The sequence below is a fragment of the Nerophis ophidion genome, linkage group LG19, assembly GCF_033978795.1.
Source record: "Nerophis ophidion isolate RoL-2023_Sa linkage group LG19, RoL_Noph_v1.0, whole genome shotgun sequence".
Lineage (NCBI taxonomy): Eukaryota > Metazoa > Chordata > Actinopteri > Syngnathiformes > Syngnathidae > Nerophis > Nerophis ophidion.
Window position 1 is genome coordinate 11,213,895 of NC_084629.1, and position 12,622 is coordinate 11,226,516.

A 12,622-nucleotide genomic window follows, 5' to 3' on the forward strand; every position below is an offset into this window, starting at 1 on the left:
AGAGCTACCAGAAATGATTGAAGGATGCGGGCAGAACTGTGGACACTCTGGAATAGCTGCAGCCTGCCGCCATAGCCCCCACTCCCTCTCCTCTGTTGCAAATCTCGAGTTGTATGTTGTAATATGTACAGTAACGATCCAAAGTTTACATACACTTGTAAAGAACATAATGTCATGGCTGTCTTGAGTTTCCAATAAATTCTACAACTCTTATTTTTTTGTGATAGAGTGATTGGAGCACATACTCGGTCTTAAAAAACTTTCATGAAGTTTGGTTCTTTTATGAATTTATTATGGGTCGACTGAAAATGTGACCAAATCTGCTGGGTCAAAAGTATACATACAGCAATGTTAATATTTGCTTACATGTCCCTTGGCAAGTTTCACTGCAATAAGGCGCTTTTGGTAGCCATCCACAAGCTTCTGGTTGAGTTTTAGACCACTCCTCTTGACAAAATTGGTGCAGTTCAGCTAAATCTGTGGGTTTTCCGACATTGACTTGTTTCTTCAGCATTGTCCACACTTTTAAGTCAGGACTTTGGGATGGCCATTCCAAAACCTTAATTCTAGCCTGATTTAGCCATTCCTTTACCACTTTTGACGTGTGTTTGGGATCATTTTCCTGTTGGAACACTCAACTGCGCCCAAGACCCAACCTCCGGGCTGATGATTTTAGGTTGTCCTGAAGAATTTGGAGGTAATCCTCTGTGGAGAGGCGGGAGGGGCAGTCAGACAGCGAGGCAGGGCACGCCGCAGCCTGGCCCAAGATGGCGGCGAGGAAGCGTGGACGGCGAGCGAGCGGCGAGACGGGCCGCAATCAAGATCAGGTGCGTGGATCGCGCACCTGGGGCCAATTCACTAATCTCCTCTCTCTGTATAAAAGGGCAGCAGCAGAAGAGGGTGAGGAGGAACGAGTTGGAGAGACAACAGGGCAAGCAGCAACCCATGCGGCGTGGAAGAGAGAGAGAGGCAGACGCAGACGACGCGGAAGGCTGAAAAGCGAATCCGAGGAGCGAGCAGTGAGAGCGGCAGAGCTGAAAAGCAACCCGCAATAGACTTTTTCTTATTGAAAAATAAACAAGTCTACACCTGCTCGTAGAATGTCTGTGTTTTAAGATCCCTAGAACCCACACGACGGCTTGAGACCGTCACATCTACGGGCTTACACACACACACATCCACAAAAATATACGCCGCACATACACACAAAATGCCCCCAACCAAACGCCCTCGGCGCAAATCCCATAGGGGTGATGAATGGATGGTCAGCGCCTGAGAGCTGCGGCCTACCATAATGACCCCGAACCCTCTTCCCTCTGTTGCTAGATATCTCGAGATGTATGTTGTAATATGTATATGTGCTTTGCTATGGAGGTTTTTTTCCCACTCCAGACTGGGCTCCTAAGCCTAGATTGTATTTTTTTACTCATCCTTCCCCAGCGTTTACCTTTTATCAAATCTTTTACGGGGCGCCTTATGGCGACCCATCAGCATTCTTGTTCTGTAACCCTGTACACTGTTTGTTTGTCTAATCTTGAACGGGTTTGTGCTGAAAACAAAGTTTCGTTGTACTTGTGCAATGACAATAAAAACCTATCCTATCCTAGCCTCCTTTTTCCTTGTCCCATTTAAAGCACCAGTTCTATTGGCAGCAAAACAGGCCCAGAGCATAATGCTACCACCACGATTGACGGTAGGGTTGGTGTTCATGGGATTAAAGGGCTCGCCTTTTCTCCTACAAACATATTCCTGAGTATTGTGACCAAACAGCTCTTCTTATTGTGAAGCACACCCACTAACCCCTGTACCACCGTGCTGCCCCGGTAATAGACAATTAGAGTAAAAAGTTTACACTTTTGCTCACTGAAACACAACTATTTTGATTTGGATTGTTTTCCCTGGCTGCGACATAGCAAAGTCAATGCTTCAACATTCCCCTCGAGAACAGTGCAGCGAAGACCAAACAAACTCCTTCCCTGTCAACAACCCCTGGAAAGATAAACTCTGTTCCATTTCCACCACATGCAGAGTGACTCCAGGCCTACAGAATTAACACACACACACACCATGAACCATCAATCAATCAATGTTTACTTATCTAGCCCTAAATCACGAGTGTCCATGGCTACATATGCACACATACCCCCACCCCAGGTCTTTGCCACCGCTTCACCCCAACTGGAATGACAGACAACGAAGTAGCGCCCCTAGTGGCTGGCCGCTTCGGGCCAAATGCCTGACCCCTCCCCTCATGTTGCAAGTCTTGTGGTTTCTGTGTCAACATGTGTATGTGTGTTAATCAAGTTTTTTTTTCTCAGCCCCAGTCTGTGCCCCCACCCCCATAGGAGTCCAGTCTGAGATTAACTTTTTTTTTAACTCGACCTCCTCCACCTATTTCGTACCGTTTTACTGGCCGCTGAAAGTGGCAACTTATTACCACTTCTGTTCTGTTTCTGTACAATGTTTGTCTACCAAGTTTCAAACTGAACTCAGGGGCCGGTACAATGTCATTTCTGGAGCAGAATTGGTCTCCAGGCCTCTAGTTGAAAAGCAATGTTCTACGCCAATGTACAAAAGAGGGATGATTATTAGACTACAATGATAAGGTCAATTTAGAAGTCTATATTAATGATACCGGATACAACACAAAGGTCGAGTACACAGTGACACAGTGATGTCTAATATCAGGAGTACACTGGCATCGGAGGTCAGTATTGTACTGTATGTAACGTGAGATGCATTGTGCACATTGTTTCCTACAGTGTGTGGTTCCAAATCCCAATTGTATCGTATCTCTTACATGCTTAATGACTTTGCATAGGATATAAAATCGTGCACCCTCACAAAGTGAAATTAAGCTTAAATATTTAAAATATATTTAGCTGAGGATCAGCATTTGTGTGACCAGGGACTGTATATATTAAGTGAAGTGAATTATATTTATATACCGCTTTTCTCTAGTGACTCATAGTGCTTTACATAGTGAAACCCATTATCTAAGTTACATTTTTAAACCAGTGCGGGTGGCACTGGGAGCAAGTGGGTGAAGTGTCTTGCCCAAGGACACAACAGCTGTGACTTGGATGGCAGAAGCGGGGATAGAACCTAGAACCCTCAGGTTGCTGAACTGAGCTACGCTGCCCCAATAATAATATTAATGGTGAATGTAAAGAAATAACACGAATAATCTAAAATATATTTTAATACAATGCATATAGTTTGACGAGATTAAAGTTAAAGTACCACTGATAGTGACCTCGTCACGTCCGTTGTGTCCTGAGCAAGACACTTCACCCTTGCTCCTGATGGGTGCTGGTTGGCGCCTTGCATGGCAGCTCCCTCCATCAGTGTGTGAATGTGTGTGTGAATGGGTAAATGTGGAAGTAGTGTCAAAGCGCTTTGAGTGCCTTGAAGGTAGAAAAGCGCTCTACAAGTACAACCCATTTATCATTTATAGTCACACGCACACGCTAGGTGTGGTGAAATTACTCTCTGCATTTGAGCCATTCCCTTGTTCCACCCCCTGGGAGGTAAGGGGAGCAGTGAGCAGCAGCGGTGGCCGCGCTCGGGAATAATTCTGGTGATTTAACCCCCAATTCTAACCCTTGATGCTGAGTGGGTGGATGAACGGGTCCCATGTTTTTAAACCTTGGTATGACTCGGCCGGGGTTTGAATTCACGACCTACCGAGCTCAGGCCGGACACTCTAACCACAAGGCCACTGAGCAGGTCTATGATTATTGTTAAAAATTAAATTTATTCAGCCAAACTAATTTAGATAAACAATATTAGCAATATTGTTGTTGTTCCTTTATTATGATTGTCTATTTGGGGGGAACATACATTAAAAAACATTGCAATTACCGTATTTCCTTGAATTGCCGCAGGGCATATAGTATGCGCCTGCCTTGAATTACTGCCGGGTCAAACTCGCTTCCAAAAATAATTAGTGCATTCTTAGTATTACCGCCTGGTCAAACTCACTTCCAAAAATAATTAGTGCATGCTTAGTATTACCGCCTGGTCAAACTCGTGACGTCACGAGTGACACTTCCCCTGTCATCATTTTGAAATTGTAGGAGGCTGATTTCAATACCGCTAATTTGAAATCGCATAAAGGGAAGAATATTAAGAGCTATTCAGTAAGATTTAAGGTCCAAGCTTACATCACACTCAAATTTTTACTGCATACCTTTGGTAAGTGCCGTAGTGAGAAGAGGTTTTAAAGTAATTAGTGCATGCTTACTTTTACCCCATGCCTTTGGCAAGCGCAGGAGTGAGAAGAGGTTTTAAATTAATTAGCGCCCCGGCGGAAATTCAAGGAAATACGGTACTATGATTTTTAAGGCATGCTCTCTGGTGGCCGGTTTAGACATTGCAGATGACGTCCCCTCCTGAAATGTGGCCTTTAGGTATCAGTCAGTGCGTACTTGCATCCATCCATTTTCTACCGCTTGTCCCTTTTGGGGTGGCAGGGGGTCCTGGAGCCTATCTCAGCTGCATTGAAAATTAATAATTGAATGACTAGGTTGTTCCCTACAGATACATATTTAATTTTCCTATGACTATTAAGACAATTGGACTCGTGCCATCCACCACAGCCAAGAAAACTAGACTTGTGTCTCTGTAAACACCAACTGAAAACCTTCATAAATGAAACAGGGACATACTGGAAGTGGACGCCTCATTGGACATAACTGGGCCACTGTGACCTTGCAGAGCTCTTTGAACGGCTTAAGTTCCATTGTTGGCATTAAAGGTCTCCAATGTCTATTTAGATGTCAGCTCTGCCACAAAACTGATCCTTTGACCTGGACCTCCCACAGTTCCTTACCTCCAGCACCAACTCAGTCATTTGGTGTTGTTTTTGTTGCTCCTTGTTGTCCGCCACGGGCTCGTGGTAGAAGAGGCAGAGCACGCCGTACTGCTTCAAGGCTTTCTTGTAGTTCTTGTCGTTGATGTCCAAAACACGGTCTTTCCCGTCATACTGCGGGAACTCCAAGCCCTTTTCCGCCGGGGACAGGGGTACGAGGCCGAAGCACGGGAGCAGGAACAACCACAGGGAGAACATGGTCCTTGGCTACCAGCTCTCAAAAGTCCACAGAAGCGTGGTTTGAGTTTAAAGTGTGATAGGTCAGGCAGAACCCTGGGAAAGGTTAGAGTGAAAATCCGGCAAATTCAAAGTTAGAAAGTCTGTCAGTTGCGGCGATCATGCATCCCGAGTTGACGGTTTCCGTGCATCCTTGTTTTGTACCCCCGCTGTCTTCGCTCCTTCACGCCTCACCAGAGGAGAAAGAGGCTTTGAGTGCGGGGAGGAAACCATACATAGTCGCGCTCCACCTCCGGCCGTACATGCGGGTCAGGCCCATTTTTAGGAGAGCAGTTGTTTGAGGGCTAAAAATAAACCTCGGAGCGAGAAAGAGAGGTGGCGGCTTACAGCGGTGGATCAACCGTGATATTGGGGTGGAGTTACGGGTGGGGGGGTTCAGTTATTTTCGGGGAAGGACTGAAAACAACGCGGATGCGCGATTTAGCGCTTTGAGAAGATAACGGAGGAGTATTTTAGATGGCAACAGGTGTGTGTGTGTGTGTGTGTGTGTGTGTGTGTGTGTGTGTGTGTGTGTGTGTGTGTGTGTGTGTGTGTGTGTGTGTGTGTGTGTGTGGAAAGGGCACACTTGAATAGATCGTGCGGGGCCTTACACACTTACATAACTTTCTGTTTGTGTGTAAGATTTGGACTTTGTCAGAAAAAATTCTGGAAAATGTTCAGATTTTCTGGAATCGGATTTTTCAGGCAGATGAAACCTACTTTCATTAGAAAGATGGGAAGGAATGTAGCGGCTCATGATCCAAGGTATACCGCATCATTGTGTCTTCTTCTTTGCTCCACAAGTTAAAAGTTAAAGTATCACTGGTAGTCACACACACACTAGGTGTGGTGAAACGAACCTCTGGATTTGACCCATCCCCTTGTTCCACCTCCTGGGAGATGAGGGGAGCAGTGAGCAGGAATCATGTTGGTGATTTAAGCCCCAATTCCAACCCTTGATGCTGACGACAAGCAGGGAGGTAACGGGTCCCATTTTTAATAGTCTTTGGTATGACTCGGCCAGGGTTTGAACTTACGACCTACCGATCTCAGGGTGGACACTCTAACCACAAGACCACTGAGTCGAAATGAGTCAAAACTAGGGCTGTCAAACGATTAAAATATTTAATCGCGAATAATCGCAGATGGATATAATTTTTCATCATTAATGAGTGTACCCTGGACACAATCGGTAACACAATGAATAGACAATTAATTTGCTTTACTGAAATGTGTTTTAAACAAAATGCTAATTTAAACAGCTCAACACCAAAAGGAAAAAAGGTGCTTTTACGACAGTAAAAAAAATAACTGTAGATTTTGCATTTTGTAGAAATACAGGATTTGTATTCCTGCTGTAGAAGCACTTGCATTTAGAGGAGAGAAGCTACACTTCAGTGTTCGGATACAATTTTCGCATATTAATAACACAAAATGTGGAATGTTACGATCATGCTTTAATTGTCAAAGATGTTTGGTAATATAATCTGTGATCTTGCTACCTGAATAAACACTTCTGATATTCTGTACGTTACATGTTGTACAAGTTAATGCTACACATATGTTTTAATCTTTATTTATTCATAAAATTTAATATTCAGCTGGCTAATCATTCTGTAATTGAGGATTCGACCGGAACATGTTACAGAAGAATTTTAATATTTCAACCAGTCGGCAGTACATCCAACCGGCCTCACAACCGCGGACCACTTATAACCACACCAGCCCATGACCTCCACAGGTGCAACATGTGGTTTGCATAATAAATAATTTCTGCATAAACTGTGAGAAACCCTCTCAGGCAAGCTCATCTGTATGATTGCAGTTCTCATCGGGGTCTCGACCCGACTTCCGTTTGTAGTCAAAACTGACTCGAGGGGGCAAATGCTCACATTCAATGGCGTCTGGTAGGTTGGAGAGGTGTTCTCTTCACAGATGAATCCCGGAATCACTGTTCAGGGCAGATGGCAGACAGTGTTTGCGGCGTCGTGGGGTTTGCTAATGTCAACGTTGTGAATGGAAACGAACGCAAGTGCATTTTATTGATGGCATTTTGAATGCACAGAAATACCGTGACGCGATCCCCAGGCCCTTTGTTGTGCTATTCACCCGAGACCATCACCTCATGTTGCAGCATGACAATGCACAGCCCAATGTTGCAAGGATCTCTACACAATTCCTGGAAGCTGGAAACCTTCAATGCATGGTCAGCATACTCACCGAATATGTCACCCATTGAGCATATTTGGGATGCTGTGTTCCAGTTCCTGCCAAGATCCAGCAACTTCACACATCCATTGAAGAGGAGTGGACCAACTTCCCACAGGCCAGAATTAACAACCTGATCAACTCTATGCAATGGAAATGTGTTGCACAGCATGAGGCAAATGGTGGTCACACCAGATACTGACTGCTTTTCTGACCCTCCCAGAACCCTGATAAAGCAAAACTGCACATTTCAGAGTGGCCTTTTATTGTGGGCACACCTGTGCAATAATCATGCTGTTTAATCAGCACCTTTATATGCCACACCTGTGAGGTGGGATGGTTCATTTTGGCAAAGAAGAAGTGCTCACTAACACATATTCAGACATATTTGTGAACACTATTTGAGAGGAATAGGTATTTTGTATAAGGTTAAAGTTTTAAACCTTGAAAAGTGGCTGGAAAAACAAGTGTTTTGTTTGTATTTTTGTTCCGCACACCTTTTCTGACATTACTTTTTTATACAAACATTTTCAACTGTAACATAAATGTCTTGTTTGTAGGGGTTGTGCTTTCAATGACAATAAAAAACTATTCTATTCTCAATCCCAGGGATTTTTAAAGGCCTACTGAATTGAGATTTTCTTATCCAAACGGGGATAGCAGGTCCATTCTATGTGTCATACTTGATCATTTCGCGATAATGCCATATTTTTGCTGAAAGGATTTAGTAGAGAACATCGACGATAAAGTTCGCAACTTTTGGTCGCTAATAAAAAAAGCCTTGCCTGTACCGGAAGTAGCAGACGATATGCGCGTGACGTCACGGGTTGTGGAGCTCCTAACATCTGAACATTGTTTACAATCATGGCCACCAGCAGCGAGAGTGATTTGGACCAAGAAAGCGACGATTTCCCCATTAATTTGAGCGAAGATGAAAGATTCGTGGATGAGGAAATTGAGAGTGAAGGACTAAAAAAAAAAAAAACTAGACGGCAGAGCGATTCAGATGTTATTAAGACAAATTTACTCGGATAATTCTGAAAAATCCCTTATCTGCTTATTGTGTTACTGGTGTTTTAGTGAGATTATATGGTTGTACCTGTACAACCTGATGGTCGGAGGGGTGTGGCCACAGGTGTGTGTCTCTGAGGGAAGCCACATTTCTCAACGAGGCGAAGGCAGCCGATGCTTCCTCCACGTTGGAAGCATCCGACGGTCGGGGGCGGCCGGTGGGAGGAGGCAAGAAAGTCTTTTTGACAGATGCAGGAGGAACGACGTAAGCTCTCCACTCATGTCTACGGTAAGAGCCAACTTATTACCACCATTTTTTCACCGAAACCTGCCGATTGACATGTGGTAGGGAACCATGTTCGCTTGAACGCTCTGTTCCATGGTAAATCTTCACCGTCATCTTTCGGGAATGTAAACAAGGAAACAAGGAAACACCAACTGTATTTGTGTTGCTAAAAGCGGCTGCGATACACCGCTTCCCACCTACACCTTTCTTCTTTGATGTCTCCATTATTAATTGAACAAATTGCAAAAGATTCAGCAACACAGATGGCCATAATACTGTGGAATTATGCGATGAAAAGAGACGACTTATAGCTGTGAACGGTGCTGGACCAAAATGTCCTCTACAATGAGTGACGTAACGCACACGCGTCATCATACATTTAGCATTCCGTGCGAAATTTAAAATGCAATTAAGTAAACTAAAGCGGCCGTTTTGGCATGTGTTGCAATGTTAAGATTTCATCATTGATATATAAACTATCAGACTGCGTGGTCGGTAGTAGTGGGTTTCAGTAGGCCTTTAAACTACGGTCTGTGTACCACTACTGGTAAGCTGGCCCCATCTAGTGGTACGCCAAAGAATCCTTAATTAATTGATTAGTGTTTCATTTTCCGATATTTAAACAAGGTTACTGTTCAAAATGTGTGTAATGTTACATATTAAATATGTAACAAAATATTAAATATGTTAAATAAATATATTAATACATCAAATAAATTGTGTGCCTTGTTTTTAACTAATACTTAGGCCTACTATGCTACTGTATTTTAATGTTGGTCATTATAGTGTTTTCTGAGGTGGTACTTGGTGAAAATAGTTTAGGAAACACTGGTCTATTCTATTCTAAAAAAAAAAATCTGGAACTTCTAAAGCAAGCAAAAAAAAAGAAAGATAGAAGATTTTTCTCACTTTTGATAACATCCATCCATCCATTTCCTACCGCTTATTACCGCCTATCTCAGCTATAATCGGGCGGAAGGCGGGGTACACCCTGGACAAGTCGCCACCTCATCGCAGGACTTTTGATAACATCACAAAAAATTCAATTTGTTGATTTATTTTTGAAAAAGTACATAACGAAAATGAAGGTGGTGACAGTTTAACCCTGCAACGGATTATTTCTTTGTATGTTTTCTTGTGTGAAAAAAATGTGGGCACTAATACACCCCATACTATCACGGATGCTGGCTTTTGAACCTTGCGCCTAGAATCCGGATGGTTCTTTTCCTCTTTGGTCCGGAGAACACAACGTCCACAGTTTCCAAAAACAATTTGAAATGTGGACTCTTTAGACCACAGAACACTTTTCCACTTCGCATCATTCCATCTTAGATGAGCTCGGGCCCAGCGAAGCTGGCGGCGTTTCTGGGTGTTGTTGATAAATGGCTTTGGCTTATCATAGTAGAGTTTTAACTTGCACTTACAGATGTAGCGACCAACTGTAGCCACTGACGGTGGTTTTCAGAAGCGTTCCTGAGCACATGTGGTGATATCATTTATACACTCATGCCGGTTTTAGATGCAGTGCAGCTTGAGACATCCGAGGTCACGGGCATTCAATCTTACATGCAGTGATTTCTCCAGATTCTCTGAACCTTTTGATGATATTACAGACCTTGGATGGTGAAATCCCTAAATTCCTTGCAATAGCTTGTCGAGAAATGCTATTCTTAAACTGTTCGACAATTTGCTCACAAATTTGTTTACAAACCGGTGACCCTCGCCCCATCCTTGTTTGTGAACGACCGAGCATTTCATGGAAGTTGCTTTTATACCCAATCATGGCACCCGCCTGTTCCTAATTAGCCTGCTCACCTGTGGGATGTTCCAAATAAGTGTGTGATGAGAATTCCTCCACTTTCTCATTCTTTTTTGCCACTTGTACCAGCTTTTTTAAAACATGTTGCAGGCATCAAATACCAAAGGAGCTAATATTTGCAGAAATAACAAGGTTTTCCAGTTCGAACGTTAAATATCTTGTCTTTGTAGTCTATTTAATTGAATATAGCTTGACACGGATTTGCAAATTATTTAATTTTGTTTTTATTTACGATTTACACAACGTGCCAACTTTACAGGTTTTGGGATTTGTAGAATATTCTTCAAATGAGTGAATCTAAACAAACAACTCAAGACTTTTTAAGGCAAAAACAAGGAATATTTTTCAATGAAATGAGCCTAAACATACCATAAAAGCAACTCTACTTTTTGATGGGAAGTAAATCAGATATTTTTTGATGACTGAGTCAGTGGGCTGATTTGAAACCAAAGGAGTATTTTTTTTTTTTTTTACTCACTTAGGACTAAAGTGAAGGCAGCAATAATCACAAACAAGCATCATATGAAGGCCAAAATTACTAATTGAGTATCAGGATCCTGGACTATTTAAATGTATGTGTACAGTATGCATTTACAGTAGTTACTTTAGCTATTATAGAAACTAAGAGGTGGATGGGACAATAATTGATGATGATTTATTGGCCTTTTTTTCCACTTAGTGGAAACAGAGCTCCCTAATAAGATCATCCGGCCCCTTTTTAGTCCTCAGAAGTCGTAGTAGGCAAAGAGGAATACGACTCTCTGGCCACACCATTAGGTACACCTATGCACTCTAACACAGTTCCAGTAATGATATATCGGAATATGAAACTAAACATTAAACGTCATCCATCACTGTCAGTCTGGTTCACCTCCCGTTGTCACGGTGATGGAACATTGCCAACCCAGCGGGACACAAGACGCTGAGAACTTGTTGAATTAGGGCCTGACGTTGAGTAACTCAAACCTAACGTTGAAACTAAATGCTTTTTGACACCGTTTAATCAACGTTCGGTTCTGATTTGACCATTGAATTTTGGTCATTCTCCAACCAATATTCAACAACGCAAATGCAACCTTGAAACGACATGCTTTTTGACAACGTTTATTGAATGTCAGGTTGTGACATTGATTTGACTATTGAAATTTGGTGAATTCCCAAACAACAACGTTGATCCAACGTTGTCTTAATTTACAATCCTAACATACAAAAATATAAAAGTAATCATACACCGTAAAACACTGTCATGTTTGGTGATCATGTTTAGTTTGGCCTTGTTCTGTTTGTTTTTTGGGGTTTTGTTTGGACATTTGGGATCTGTCCTTAAGGGGGGGGGGTCTCTGTCATGTTTGGTGATCATGTTTAGTTTGGCTATGTTCTGTTTGTTTTTTTCACTTCTGTCATGTTTGGATATCATCGGTTTGTCGAGGGTGATAGATGGTGATGTCGCCAGGCTGACTACCTTGCAACTGTGGCTTAAATAATACTGAGGTGATTAGTGAAAGCAGGTGCGTGACAGAAGGACAAGGTGAAAACCAATGAGTTGGCAAGGAAAAGGGGGAGGTCCAGGTCAACGGATCAGTTTTGTGGCAGAGCTGACATCTAAATAGACATTGGAGACCTTTAATGCCAACAATGGAACTTAAGCCGTTTTGTCAGTTTCTGTTTTTGCCCTTCCTTGTTTGCTTTGTTACCATGCCAACCCATTTCTTTTCACCTTGTCCCCATGTCATACACCTGATTTCACTAATCACCACAGTATTATTTAAGCCACAGTTGCAAGGTAGTCAGCCTGGCGACAATCACCATCTATCACCCTCGACAAACCCATGATATCCAAACATGACAGAAGTGAAAAAAACAAACAGAACATAGCCAAACTAAACATGATCACCAAACATGACAGAGCCCCCTTCCCTTAAGGACAGAACCCAGATGTCCGAACAAAACCCAAAAAACCAAACAGAACATAGCCAAACTAAACATGATCACCAAACATGACAAACACACTGACAATAATTGCATTACTTTCACAGTAACATTGACCGTAATTTACCATGAAGTTACAACTGTATGCTATAATTTTACAATTGTAATTGTATAATTAGTTAAAGTAAAGTTACAACTATATGTTGTAACATTTCAGCTGTGATTTTACAGTTAATTACAGCGTTTGAATGCAGAACTACAGTGCCTTCTTGTACCTAAG

At 42.5% G+C, this 12,622-nt stretch overlaps 1 protein-coding gene across 1 annotated transcript in view; it reads right to left on the reverse strand.

Annotated features, from left to right (window-relative positions):
- casq2 (calsequestrin 2) overlaps window positions 1–5,312 on the reverse strand; it is a 32,141-nt gene extending 26,829 nt beyond the window's left edge. The window contains exon 1 of the mRNA XM_061879145.1: window positions 4,835–5,312. Coding sequence (XP_061735129.1) covers window positions 4,835–5,071 — 237 coding nt within the window. The 5' untranslated portion in view covers window positions 5,072–5,312. The remainder of the gene's footprint in view (window positions 1–4,834) is intronic.
- Window positions 5,313–12,622: the final 7,310 nt, after the last annotated feature.